Source organism: Passer montanus, unplaced genomic scaffold (genome assembly GCF_014805655.1).
Source record: "Passer montanus isolate IOZ18808 unplaced genomic scaffold, ASM1480565v1 scaffold10, whole genome shotgun sequence".
NCBI lineage: Eukaryota > Metazoa > Chordata > Aves > Passeriformes > Passeridae > Passer > Passer montanus.
The window spans coordinates 39227935-39243128 of NW_024356505.1; the positions used below are offsets into that span (position 1 = coordinate 39227935).

The 15194-nt window shown below is 40.2% G+C and overlaps 1 protein-coding gene across 2 annotated transcripts in view; it reads right to left on the minus strand.

Moving 5' to 3' along the window:
• LOC120502428 (sodium channel protein type 5 subunit alpha-like) overlaps positions 1–15194 on the minus strand; it is a 212529-nt gene that overhangs the window by 158584 nt on the left and 38751 nt on the right. For both annotated transcript variants that reach the window (XM_039709853.1, XM_039709844.1), the window contains exons 2-5: positions 13718–14036; positions 11904–12022; positions 6525–6614; positions 2882–3010 (exon numbers count right to left, since the gene is read on the minus strand). In XM_039709853.1, the coding sequence (XP_039565787.1) occupies positions 2882–3010; positions 6525–6614; positions 11904–12022; positions 13718–13984 (605 nt within the window). In that variant the 5' untranslated portion in view covers positions 13985–14036. The remainder of the gene's footprint in view (positions 1–2881; positions 3011–6524; positions 6615–11903; positions 12023–13717; positions 14037–15194) is intronic.

Sequence of the window (15194 nt, forward strand, 5' to 3'; positions counted from 1 at the left end):
CAATCTGCACTGTTTCTGCCCAAAAGAGAAGACAAGAAGCTATTCTGCAACAACTCTAAAGCAAATGATGGCCCTCCCACTGTAACACCTATGAGTGAAATAATCATATTTTCTGTTAGCTCAAAACCCTCGGTCCATCTGAATCTCACGGCCCCTTATCAGGCTCCTCCATTTTGAACTCCCAGCCCATCTTTGTCTGCAGATACAGAAATACCTCTGGCAGCACACAGGCTACAAGCAAAGACAACACCAGAGTTACCTGTGTGATCCATCTTACTTTAAATTACTTGCAAATTGGATTTGTATGAAGGCTAAATCGTATCAGAATAGATTCCATTATCCAAGTCTCTGTACTATCTGCTGCTTGCATACTTGGGAAGGAGGTTTCACTGTACACAGGAATATCATATTGCAGCCACTTTTAACTCTCTCACTGCTGCCTGTGGGCTCAAGGAAACACTTTTCCATTTATTTTTTTTATTCCAGAATGCTATTTATTTTTCCATTCTTAAAGGCTTAGTATAATATACCTTAAAGTAAGAAACAATAGGAATGGATTCTGGTTCTGAAGAGATAGTTTGATATTAAGAAAATAGTTTGATATTAAGAAGTTTGATAGTTCACAGCTGTAGGTTCCCATGTTTTAGGGATGTTCTAACTAAGATGTGAAATATCATTTGGAAAGAAAATCAAAAGATAGTTAGTAAAAAAAGTACAGAATCCCAAGCCTCTCATAAGAAAAGGATTTAAGGATTTTTCATGATCCTTGGGCTGGAGCACTGAGTGGCCATCCAAGTCTAGAAATAGAGAGGGATAAACCCACAATCTGTGAGCACCAAATCCTGGTTCTTACCAAGAGAGTGAAAAAATCCTCTGTGGGTTACTGTCCACCTCAAGGACTGTGAGAACCTTCTCATCTTTCCTGCTCCCTACATCCCAAACATCCAGAGATATGTAAAGACAATTTAAGGGGTATTCAGACCGTGTCCCCCACTGACTGTTCAGAACTGAATTTCAGTCTGAGATGCCCAACATCTGCCCAAGTTGACAAGATGAGGTGGAGCAGATTCATGATCAAAGCTGGAAGCTGTGGCTCCTTTTGTCCTTTTCTCTGCTCCTTTCTACCTTACTGTCAGAAACCTCCTTCCTTCTAGAAAAGTGAGAACCTGTGCACAGAAATTCTCCACGTTGTGCTGAATTCTAAGACCTACAAATGAACTCACATCCTAACTCACAAACAGATGGATGATTATACCCTGCTTTTTCCACCTGCCTGATGGACAGGAGAGCAGGATAGTGACTCTGTGGTGTCAACTAAAAGTTGCAGGAGAATGGCACTCAGCAATGCTTGAGGAAAAAGTTTAGCTGCAAAAAATATCCAGTGTGTGCTGACCTCCAAAAGATTCTCTCCATCTGCACTGATTTGTTTTTTTAAAGGCTTATCATAGTGGCCAGATGTCAGTTCAGCCAAATCCATAGGAATGCAGCAACAGATACCAGGACCTGGCCTAGGGCTGGCTTAGATCCAAAGCCTACTGAAATAACCGGGAGTGTTCCTGAGGAAGTTCACTTAGGTTTTACACACCTTCATGCTTCTGCTGCTACGAACTACAGAATTATAAAATATCTCAAGCTATGGGAAGGGACCTATAAGGATCAAGAGTGCAATTCCTGCCCCTCACAGGACTACCTAAAACTAAACAATGACAAAGAGCATCATCCAGAGTCTCCTTGAATACTGGTCTTGATCCCTGTGCCCTAATGCAGTTGTGCTTTCAACTTCAGCATTTTAGCTAACTTTGGTTGAATATTCTTTCCTGATTTTGATTCCATTCAAATTTCACAGTCCCTGGAGTTCAGCTCAGATGGTGGTGTTAACACACTTGAATCTCAGTTAATGATGTGAATTATGGGAGTTAAAGATGGCAGCAAGAGCTAACCTAAACCCAGAACTGAATACAGGTATCATTAAGCAGAAATAAAAACCAGGGTGATCAGATCAGATCCTTCTGTGTTTAGGAAGTGGAGCCTTTCAGGCACTTCTACGAGCTTTCAATTCAAGATGGCACTCTTGTGTTCTTTGCACAATTTTATTTTGTGACTATGAAGAAATCTGGATTTCTATCCTAGCTGGAGTACTGACAGTGTCAGACCTCTGCCTTTGGCTAGAGCTGGGGCTGACCCTAAGTCCCCTGTGAGCGCTGGCTGACTGCTTCTCTACCCCTGTGTATTTTTAGCTGTCTGGATGTTACAAATCCATCACCTTCTTCACAGCAGCAGAACCCCACATGTCCTCAATGAACTCTAACAACCTAGGCAGAAGCATACAGCTGAAGGGGAATATAATGGTGGGGGCCAAATTTCTGTTTCCAAGATAGATAACAAGTTTCAGAGTACTACAAATTAATTCTCTATAGTAAAATAATAATTACTTTCCAGGTGAAAAGGGTTTGTGAAAAAAGGGACGTGAAAACAGCCCTGATGATGTGATGGATAGATAGAGTATAAATAGGGATTTAAATACGTGGGTATTCAGTCACACTTACAACACTTTCTATTCAGGGGTCTGGAGCTTCCCAAAACTACATTAGATAGGCAGATATTATTACAGATATTTTACAAACAGCTCTCTCTGTGGAGCAGAGAGAGAGTAAATAATTTCTCTGAAATTGTGTAGTAAATTCAGAGAACAGAACTGAGAATTCCCACTGACTTCTTCCTCTGAAACTACTCAGGATAAAAATCCTCCTTCCTAATACACTTCAGCCTTTTCTCATTTTCAGTAAAATTTGAGTGAAGGAAAAAAAACCCATCCAGGCAACCATTTAAAAAGTTCTATTGCATATAACTCTCTTGAAAAATATAAAGGAGTGCTACTTACGCCATAACAATAACACTGAAATCCAGCCAGTTCCATGGATCCCGAAGGAAGGTGAATTCTGTCATGCAAAATCCTCTTGCCAATATTTTTATCAAAGACTCAAAAGTGTAAATGCCAGTGAAAGTGTACCTAGAGAAGAGAGTGGCCAAGGAAGAAAGAGAATTAGCAAGCAGCAGACGGCTGAAACTGCAGGGGCACAACTCTGGGGTTGCTCGTGTGAGTCACAGCTGCAGCACTGGGCTGTGCATGAACAGCCTTGTGAGTGGACCAAGGAACAGGTAAGGAACAGCAAAATACTCGAGACGGTCTCAGAATGAAGATAATTTCCAGCACGGGGTGTCCCTTGATGAATCCTCACTCATTAAGTCAAGCATGGACACCACGCTGCAATGTCACTTCTGAACCTCTGCCATCTCCAGTGGACCAAGAGTGGATTAGGGAATCATGGAATGGTTTGGGTGGGAAGAGATATTAAAAATCATCTCCTTCCAACCCCCTTGCCATGAGCAGGAAACCTTCCACTAGACCAGGCTGATCAGAGACCCATCCAACCTGGTCTTGAGCACTCCCAGGGATGGGAAGTCCACAAGCTCTCTGGGCAACATTATGCCACACTCCTTGCTTTTCCAATTGGAAGGAGGGTGGTTGTTCCATTCATACCTCTCATCTCTTCCTGGCCAAGATATTTTGGAGATTAAAAAAATGCCACCACCTGTTTTTATCAGCTAGAAAGGGTAATTCTCCTTTAACTTCCCTTGTGTTTCACTATCCCTGGCAAATCGCACCAGCCTTAAGAATTAAACAACAAAATGCCCTCACTGAAAAAGAACTGAAAAACTCCCACCTGACTACTGTACGTAGTCATTTTTACCTGCCTGACTGTAAAGGAGACACGAGGCTAGTTTTTTTTTTCCCCCTGGTAAATTAAGTTATTACCAACAGCCTCTTGACTGTGGCAATCTGGGCTAGAACACAGATCTTACCTTTCATAATAAAGATGACACTTGTAATAAAATTTAGCCAAATCTCTGTGGAGGACAGTAATGCTTCTGATTTATAGCTTTCAGATCTGTGCTCACCTAGGGTTCTACCTGCCATCAGAGACAGAGTTCAGGGCATACAACAGCTCTTTTTTAATGTTGCTGCCCAAGACATCTAACCCAATGGACTGGGTATTCTAGGCCATATCTTAAAAAAATAAATAAATGTTTAGTGTCTACCATGGGCATTCCCTACCCCTTTTCTCCTAATGAAGATGCAGATGACACCAAAGCCTATTAAAAAACTTCAAACATCTCAAATCCACTAAAACACAAATCTCATAAGTCATGATGTGAAGGGCTGTCACTGGAAACACTGGCTTGTGTTTTCTGTTCAGTGCCTAAACATCAGTTGGTGCCATCACACATTAAAAAAAAATTGTAACAGTTCAGATTCCTGTTTGGTAGCAAAAAGGTGTGAGTGATTGAAGGTGGCAATATAAGGAAGAACATTGTTCATAAAATATATTCAGCTGTATTTCACTGAACTGCAACTGGTCAAATACACAGATAGTGGCAAATCTCATGATCTCCTGCCATCGTGTCACACAGTAGTGCTACTCACGTGTTATAAAATCTCAGTGTGTTTCATCTTAAAATAGGGATTAACAGGACAGTTTGGGTGCAGTAGTAGGCATTAAATGTATCTCACAGCTCCTCTCTGACCATGTACCTGAGCATTATCCTGTACCCAACTTTTTCACAGCTCTTATTTATCTTTGCTCTGGTATTTCGAATATAGGTCACCCATGTGACAGTCTCTTTAAGCATGTGTATTTAGTAATACACACAGAAAACACATGCAAATAACTAAAAAAAATACTTAACAGTACATAAGCTCATTAAAATGATAAAGCACTTGTATTTATTCAGCATGTCAGATGGGTTTAATTGATTGTATAATCATCGTCTAATTCTAAATGGATGGGGCAAAGTCCTCCAGCAATTGAACAGCTTCTTTAACAACAAAAGTCAGCATTCTTAAAAAAATTTTAGTGGGGGAAAGTTGAATTGATTATTTTTTTTTTCAAAATGGTAAGGAAAATGCTTTAAAGGAAGATCTAGGACACATATTTGAACAAGGTTATTCTTCTATCCCTTGTGAGTCTCTGAAACAGCAGAACAAAATGGATTAAATGTATCTTCTCCAAATCCAATATTAATCAATTTGAATTACAGTTCATTGGGTTATTTTGCTCCTCCAAAGTACTTGACTTTGATTTCATTCCATGCACTTGAGGAGGAAAAGCTGAGAGATATGAGGGGACACGGGGGAAGAGGAAACATAGAAGGATTCACTCCATGCTGCATGGGTCTATCTGCATTTCTGCTCTATGTTTTCTGCATGCTCTGCTTGATGCATTGATAAAATCATCCACATTCTTGTGCTTGCAGAAGAGAATATTATAATTTATAGTATTTCCCTCCAGAATGTTTGAATTTCCAGCTGTACACCAACTGGCCAAATTTTGATGAGATCATCATGTGGATGAGATGTCTGTGATTCAGCAGAAAACATCATGGCAATGGTTATGAAAGTTTTCAACAGGAGGAGGACAACATCAGGGGAAAGGACAGCCACAGACATACTTGAAGGTACCACACTACACATGAAACATCCTGGGATTAGGATGTTATTGTGATGGGATGAAATATTTGGTTCAGTGCTGCCTATAATTAGTAATTTATGGCCTAGAAGATGTGTCCTGCATGATTTTATGGAACCTAAATAAGGGCATTTTACTGTCTTTTCTTACAGCCCTGAGTAGACCAACCACCAGGCTATGAAGCAGCAGATGGCATTTATCATATGTCAGTCAAAAATAAAAAGTGTGTTCTGATTGGTTCAATGAGCCAAAATAATTGTTTAATGCACTGTAGGTTGATTAGCTTGTGCATCTGGTATCTGTTTCTAAAAGGAATATTTATAAGCCTCTTAAAGAAATCAAGTGGGTTTTCTTTTCACTGAAGTCCCTTAACCTCTTTTAAAATTAATTTAAAAACCCACAACAAAAAAAATAACCCCCTTCAAGCAGCACCTTTGATATTTTTCCTGAAGGCTTATCAAGCTAAAAGACAGGAATTCTCATAGAGGTATTCCCAGATAATTTGACGCTCATAAAGTATTCCTGCCAATGATTACAGGGGAACACTTCTCATCCCGTGCTCAGTCCAAAAGAAACTTTTTTTCTTTCACTAAGTTTCAGATCAAGGATAGAAGTCAGTTCAGGAACTATTCTCTGAAATAATTCAACTTAAGCCTATTCTGATGTGTCCAAGCACCAAATCTCGTGCATGGGAACTGTGGAAGGCTGACAAATTTCAAACAGGGTTGTCCTCAACACTTGATTTCATCCAGATGTAGCATAAAAGGTGCCTTTGGCAATAAGCGTGAGATTCATGGACTGAAAATGTTTAGTTTGCTTACTAAGGGAGTTTTCACAGGCTGGAACAAGTACCTGGAAAAACATTTTGAGAGGGTGGACACCACAGTCAGTACTACTGGAAAAAATGAGACAACAGCAAACAAGATGCAAATAAGAACACAACAAAAGGAAGAGGAAGGATGAGGTGAGGATGGGACAGCTGTAAAGGATACTTACTCAACATATTTATTCCATGATGGAGTCTCTGATTGTGCCATGAACACACAATTAGTTAAAATAGTGCACATAATAAACATACTGAACAATGTAAAGAGGAAAATTAAGGAAAATAATGCATTTGATACAAGACTTCATAAATTTTTGTCTTTTTACACAAGATGTGACAGTTCACTCACAATTTGCAAGTTGCTTCAAGAACAATAAGCATTTGTTTGCAAGTGCATTTGGAGACAAATAATTATATAAACAGAAAAATGAGGGAGGCTTCCCTGTTTTTTTTTTTCTTTTCCCACATCTTTTAAACATACTTTATACAGTAAACAAATGTACTGACTCTGCAGTCCTTTGAAAGCACAATACCCCAAATTTACAGCTGTGTTGGTCAGATGACAATGTGCAGAGGTGCACAACTTTGTATGAAAAGAAGGATTAGTCTCATTTAAGTATCCACAGAAAAACCTGTGTCTGCAAATTCCCACTTCATTTTTTATCCTGAAACATTTCTCAGGCAGTAGGGGAAAGTCACAAATCTGGTCTTTCTAATCTCTTTAATGGGCTTGAGGTCTCGCTTTCAGTATAAAGTTTCACCAAAAGCAAGTATGAGTTTCAGAGCACTAATTTTAAGGCTTGGTCTGCAAACCTGCTGGGCAAATAGGCAGCCTTGGTCTGCAGGGCTCTCTGCCTCTGCTGAGGGACCAGATTCCCTGCTTGGAGGCTAAAACAATCCTCCCAGTTCACACACTTTGCTGCTAAGCTGAAACCATAAACATAAAAAGCACCCTAAATCAAATTCCTGAAATTGAAAACATAATTCACTGGATGGCTCTTTTAAAAGCACATGCCACTTTCTGTAAAAAAAAATTACACAATCTGATGAGATTCTCCTGCATCAATAACTGGTCCCATGCAACCGGGAAAATGTAAATTACAATCTGATGAGATTCTCCTGCATCAATAACTGGTCCCTTGCAACCGGGAAAATGTAAATATAGAAGATAAGGCAAAGGAAAACAGCCTGCAACTCAGTCAACAGGCAGGGACCCTTCCCAGGCAATATAAGTAAAACCCAAAAATAAATTTATTTTTCTTTTTTTTTTTAATGATTTAAAAAAAAAGTTTGGTTTGGTTTGGGTTTTTTCATCTCCGTAGTTGATTCTGTTTGTGCTACTTTTTGTTTGAGAATAGTGATTGAAGGGTTTAGTTTCAAACCTACGTCCTGAAATGTTTGCATTAAATTTATCCTCTTGCAGAGCCAAAATCTCTGCTGAATACAGAGTGGAACGTTTTCCAATGGGCCACATAAGCAACTGCAAGGTTAAATTGGTCGTAACCAACCTGAGGATTCCCCAGGGCCACCACTGAAGGCAGTAATTGAACTCACAGGGACTGCTCATCTCACAAACATCTTCCACTTCTGGGCCAACACCTCGTACTGAAGGGCTGGGAGGGATGCCTGATACTCACTCACATTTGCTCACATCAGCTTCAGATCTATGTCTGTAAGTTTTGTCATTCTTGTTAACATAATTATTAAGTTCCAGTAGCCTAGAAAACACTGGATTACTTTTTCAACTCCAGTGAAATGCTGTGGATGAAGCACAGGAAACCAGAGAGCTATCTTCAGACCAAGTAAAAAAAATAGCATATTTCAATTCCAAGCAAATAAACTCCACTAGTGGAATTTAGGGCCACTGGTTTGATCTCTTTATGCCTGTTTCCTTGTGATACAAACTGAATCTAGCAGCTTTCCCAAATGCTCACTTGCAGGCAGGTGTCATCACCTCCTTATTCAAGCACCAAAGAGAACAAATCAGAGAACACAGGTTGAAAATGTAAGGGTCAGCTCTGGGACAACAAACACACTACAACTTCAATCTGGGTTTCACCATCAATCTGAAAACTACAAAGAACATGAAAGAATGAAACATTTCAGCTGGTTATGCACCAAAGTTAGTGGTCTGTGTTAAAATTAGAAAGAGAAAACAGAAATCCCCACGGAATGAAAATTAGCATTCCTACCTGAAATCAAATGCAATTGTTTGCATTAGAAAAAGTCCACGATGATGATCTACTCAAAAAGGACAAAGCAAAGAAGATAAAACTGAGATAAGCTGTATTAGCAGCATTGTCTATTCCCTATCTTAGAACTGCTATTAAATCAAATTTTCCAAAGCCTACAAACTAAATATACTAAGCTACTCATCAGGATCCTTTCTGCAATAAATTAAACCTATTATTTCCAATTTGAGGTTACAGAATAGCCTTTGCACAAACCGATTCTAAAAGTTATAAATTTTATCTCCTAGCACAAAGATATTGAGTCAAACGCAGCATACTTCTATTCTAGACTTCATTATGATGGATAATTGTTAATTAGCAGACTGAATACTAGAGGCTCTTTAGGTGATCATTGCCAAATTACATATAATATGTGCAAGCAAAGGTTAGTCCCAATGAATAGAATGTATAATTGGTGCTTCACAAGATCTCATTTTGCCTTATGGAAAGTGTGCAAAATAAGATGGGAGGAAAGCTGCAAGCAGAAAATATGGACAAAGATTGGAAATTCTGTAAGAAGATTTTTTTTCTTTTTCTGATGTATCAGAATCCATAATTCTAGCACCAAGGAAGTAATTTTTGCCAAACTCCCAGCCCGGTTCAGTGGTAAAGTGACAAAAACTAGCTATAAAACCTAGAAAAACTAGAAATTAGAATTGCTACAGATTTTATACAGGCTAGCAAACACCACAGAATGGTCCTTGGCTTGCAGACAAGAAGAACTAAGAGGAGTCTTTTAAACAGAGGGCATCAAAGTAATGTTACCACTGTTTTAATCTCATTAAAAGGTGGAGATAGTTAATAAAGATGTTAATAACAGCTAATAATTATGCAAAAGGCAAAAAGTGCTCATCCCATTGGGGATCCAATCCTGCACTCCCCATGTCCTCTGGGACAGGAATGGAGCAGGGCCACCTTCTGGGCAGCCATGTGGGCCCTGAACCATCCACGAGGCCTCACTGACTCTGAATAAGAGGAGAAATACCTAGAAGGGCTTTAAAGATTCATTATTAGTTGTAATAAACATTACTAGGAGGCTGTGGGAGTTTCTCCCCTTGGAAGGGTGTATTTTTGGAAGACTGGACTTCTCAGTCTTGGCTGGATGAGCAGTGAACACGAAGCATCTATCCTCCCAGACATCTCAGAGGAAGAACCCCACATACAGCTACTTAACCAGGAAATGTGACCCCTCCCCAGCTTCTTTATAGGGTGATTTTACTCTGTCCTCTCTATTCTGTTCCACTGTTGGCGTTCATGGTGAACTCAATGGCTGGAAATTGAAATATGGCATCCACTAAAGAAGCTGCTACAGATATTTACGTGACAGGGCACCATTTGCTAATGCTCCTTTTAGGCTTTTGCCCTGGGGAAAATAAAGATTGCTTGATTACAGTCACGCAAAAGGACAGATCTGGTTCCCAGGTCCATGTCTGGGACATTATCTGCTTCAGTACTTGCGGGTTTGGGCTCCTTTCTGCCTGGGATATTGACTGCCTGCTCAGCCACTTGGCCTTTGTATTTCAGGTTGATACAAAAGGGCTTTATTGACAGAAAACAAATCAGTGCCTAATGCAGGATCTTCATTGTCTCACTGGGACTGGAGTTGTTGTCTCCTGCCTGTGCCTGCCAAAGATTCAGCTGCTGGATCTCTCAAAATTATCAACTCAAGGTGATGATTTCTGTCTTTCTGGAGCTAAACTTATGTTTGCATTGAGACCTGCCACTCCCAAACTCTTACACACCTTATCTGACCATATTCCTTTCCTGACAGATATTTTAATGCGTTCCTCTGTGGTCTTTATCCTTGGAAGTAATGTGGTAAGGATTTCTTGCTTATTTATCTTCTGTGTGACTGCTACCAAGGGCATGTGGCTCCTCTGCTACACATTCCTGTGACCTCTTGGCTTCACTAGACAATGTAGAAAAAAAAGGGAGGAGAAGACAGAATAAGCCACCAAAGCTGGAGGCAATACTCTCAACTTCTTTCTAAGAAGCTCAGTTTTTCAGATTCTTCCCTTAGCCATACCTGGCCAAATGCATTGACCTTGATTAACTTCAGCAATGCTGAAATAACTGTGCCCAAAAAGCTTGCTTGAGCTCTAGGTATGCAGCAGCATGTGCTGCATTGTGTGCACACATAATCTGATCCACCAGCTCATCTCTCTGCAGAATTCTGCAGTGTATTCTTAGTAACCATAATATCTTGGCTGATAACACATATTCATTTTTGCACAGATTTATTGCAATCAGAAGCTTCACCTGTTTTTTTCCTTTTGATAGTGGATCTATAGTATCACCTTTTTTTTCCTCCTCCCTGTATGGAGTGGAAATCTAATTTATTTCCCTGTTTGTTTTCCCTGAAATTTGATAATTAACCAATGTTTCTAAGATGCTGCCTAATTAATATTTATTAACTCTCTGTGGTGGACAGAGCAGATGAGGGATTTCCATCACTAAAGCATCCTGGAATGATCAGAGCAGCATGTGAAGTCTTTGAATTATCACTGCCTGGTCTCCCACGTGCACCCTAGAGAGAGCAGCCAAGTCATGAAAAAAGGTGTGTTTTTAGTAATGTTCACACAAAGCTGAACATTTGGGTCAGTTTGGCCTTCCAGAGAAATGTGACTGTGTCAGAATATAATGTTTCTGGGGTTGTGTGAAAAAAACAAGCCAAAACCAACCACTGCAGCCTGTTTTGCATGACTTCAGAACCAGAACTACAGGAAATCAGGCATTGCCCTTTCATTGGAAGGTCCAACAGGACAGCCTGTGCCTTTTCTCTTTGTTGGATAAAACATCCAAATAAACAAACTAAAAAAGAATCAACAAAACCATTTTTGAAATGTTCTGTTTCAGGAGATAAAAAATCAGATCTGAAGCAGTTCAATATTAAATCAGGTCTGCAGACAGTGTCACAGATTTTTACCTCTGGGAGGGATTGCTGAAATGCTTGGTAGGAAAGCTCTCCATCAATGCAGATTTCCCCTGGTTACCTTCCTTTCTGAGGTACTACACCCACTTTCCCTTCAGTAAAGATGATCAGTCCCTTCCCATCTTTTAATCCTGAGTAAACTCACCAGACTCTCCAGTGCAGTTCACATTATCTGATGCCAGCAGTATGACACAGTCACTTTTATAGCTCACATAACAATATAAAATGAAACAAACCGAAAATCCAAGTGCATTTCTGCTTGTGCATGCAAATTCAGCCAGAAGATTTAAAACAGCTTAATGAAATAAAATGGTTTCTGACTTCCATCCATCTGTGTTTAAAACCCATATAAAATACATGAGGAGGAAAATCAACAGAAAGGATATGAATGTACCAAAATTTTAATTGCTGCTCTTCTGATTGGATGGAAAGGACTAAGTATGTACAAGGCAGGAGTGGCACTAAATCGAAAGATTGTCTTCCCTTTGTTCAGTACTATAAATGTCTGGAAAACAAAACAGAAAATGAGAACATTCAGTATTTGCATTTATGCTCAGCTTTTCCAGCCCACATCTCACTGGGAAATTCCTGCCAGCATCTCATATTTCCCCCCATCTCTCAAGACCCCCAAAATCCTTCTCACTTGGTGAAAAGTTTTGTCCAAGGCCTTCCCTACAGAACTGACTGTCCTGTTGCAATATCCCAAGTATTTTTTCTTTCTTCAACCCTTAGTGGATCCTGTGCCATCACCTCCACCATAGGGCTGGGAAGAGAGCAGAATCACCTTGAAAAATAAGAAAATTACATGGAGACTAAAATGTGGGGGAAGAAATTATGTGATGCTCTTCTTCCCAGGTGCTGCAGATCTCACTATGTTGTTGATCCAACTTCTCTACTTTGAACACTTTATTGCTCTCAATTCTGTCTCACCAAGCCAAAAGTTGTAGGAGGCACCTTTCCACACTAGGATCTGACCTTGGCACTGAAGCATTCTCGTGCTCAGGTTAATATGGCCAGAGAAAAACAATTCTCTGAGTTATCTTAAACCCAAATAAAAGTGAAATGGATGCTGACCCAATTTGCAGAGTTCTGAAGATGCCCCATCAGGCACAGAGGAACTAATATTCACTCAGAGACAGAGAATTGAGAAACCCAATATATAAAATCTAAGCAATTCACACACCTTGAGTCTAAAAACTTCATGGCACTAAAACTGCAAATCTATATCCTGTTGCTTATGCCCAGGGATAGCAGGCAAATTACAAGGTAAATTAATTCTGGCCCTTCCAGGCAAGTAATCTGTTTGCCTTTATCCATTTAAGTTTTATTCTGTAGCTCTAGCACCTACATCTACACTGTTTAATAGAAGTACCCTTATGGTCATATTAATTAATTGTTTACAGGAAATAGCACCGCCCAAAATCAGGAACAGCAGTACCTGAAAAAACTGGAAGCTGCCTAAAAATACAAAGGGTTTCCAAGCTTTATTTTGTCCTCTGTTTTGTGAAATGCTTGGAAAGGGGAATGAACTGTAGTAAGCAACCAGCCCAGCTCTGCTGTCAACAGCCTTTTGACAGAAGCTGTTTGCACTGCTGTGGCTTTGGTCCAGCCTGCACGTGATCCCTCATCAGGTGATGCTCACTTTGGGACAAAGTTCACCATTCTGCAAAGCGCCAGCACTGCACATGCTGCTCACACCTCCCTCCTGCTCTCTTTTGGTCATCTGAAAGGGAGTTTTGCTCTTCCTCAGCAGGAGCAGAGCCGCTGCTCTCCAGGAACGGCTGCAAAGGTGCCTCCTGCTCTTGTGCAGAGTGCTCACACAAGGCTCAAGTCACCCAGCAGCCCTTAACATTAAGGGGCTTAAGTGATAAACAACAGACCTGTGAAGTCACAGCTCATGCAGAAGGCAAGATAGGGCAGATAAAAACCTCTGGCTTAAATTAACTCAGCTACTGCTCTGCTCGTTTCAGATATTGTATATTCATTCTCAGGGTTATCTGAAAACACACAAGTTTAAATTATGCTTTTTATCCCTCTTTGCCTTCCTGCTTAGATGTTTTCCGGCAGCCCTGCTCATGCCAACATTCTGATCCTTAATCTGAGAAAGAATTATTTTTACTTTTTGCAGAAAGATAACAAGCAGAGCACTCAAAGCAGAGGTCACACTTCAGCAAAGGCAGAGGAGTAGGCTGGTGCTCACCTTACGATCATTGTAGAAAGGGTCGATGTCCTCCAAGGGCTCCCCAATGAGCTCTGGAGAAACAGTCCCATAGATATCAGGCAGCTTCTTGCAAGCTTGCAAGTCAAACTGAGGCTGAGGTTTCTCTTCCTCGCCCAGCTGCTCCCTGTATTCCTGCTTGGCATTCCTGGCGAGCTTCTCTGCAATTCGCTTCTCGATGGCAGCCAAGGACTCGGGCGTGAACCGGTGGAAGCTGTTAGTACCCGGTGGTAACAAGAAGTCAGCCATCTTTTCATCCTGCTTTGTCTTTACTGGTCTTTACTCCTAGTAGTGGAAACAGCTGAAATTAAAAAAAAAAAAAGTTATCAAAAGTTAGCGGCGCGAGGAAAGCAAGAAGAACAAAGCCAGCAGAATGAAAAAAACCCACCAAACTCAACCCCCAAGTAACTCATTATATATTATCAGGAAGCTCTTCATCTGTTTTCATGTGGTTAATAGAACATCAAGGAAAACAAAAATTACCAATATTGTAATTCCAATAAGAAATCACACATGATCAAATCTAAGCAGACTTCATAGATAGACTGTGGAATATTCTTCAGTTCTTCAGTCATTTGGGATCCTAAATCCAAACTAAGAAATAACTTCAATTCACACAGGCTTAAATTTCATTGAAAGCCACAGAGATTCAGATTCCTAACTCATTTTTGAAAATTCAGCTCTGGGAGTGGATGAACAATGTTCCTAAGATGACTGCAAGGCAGATCTAAATCAGCCAATGTCTGGCCACATGATGCAAAATCTAAAAATGCCCCAGCTGTTCTATTCCAAATTTAAAGAGTGAAGGGTCAAGTTTAGATTTTTAAATCCCATAAAAAATCTTCACAATCTCTGTCTTAGGCTTCTGTAACATAATTTTAATTTTCCTTTGGGATAGGAAATACCATCTTCAAGATACCTCCTCAGGACTTTTGAGCATTTTCTTTTCCTCCACACCCTGAAATCTGAAGGATGATGGAAGCTCAGATGTGCCTGGCAAAGCTCTGGGACCTTCATGAAAGCACATCAAGCTTCCAAGATGCTGAACAGCCACTGCTGCCAGCTTGTCATATCTGAAAACCAGGCTCCTTTAATCCAAGATCAATTTGAATATCCAGGAGTTGGACTCGATGATCCTTGTGCTTTCCAGCTCAGGATATTCTTTTATTCTATGATTCTAACCCAAACCTGTAAAGTTTGATCATCTTGTCCTGATGGTACTTCAATGTTAACACTTCCAGTCTCTGCCTGAATGAAAACAAGCAAGAGTTTTCCCATCTCTTCAACTTACATGAATAAAACCAAGCGTGAAAAGCACAGCCGAACAAAAAGCCTTCTTGTATCTGCACTAAACAACACGGATAGCTGTGAAAATTAATGTAAAACTACTGTTTGAAAAAGGATGAAGCTTATCCCTGTTCTAGCAGCCTGCACAAATCCATCCAAGTTCACTGAAGCC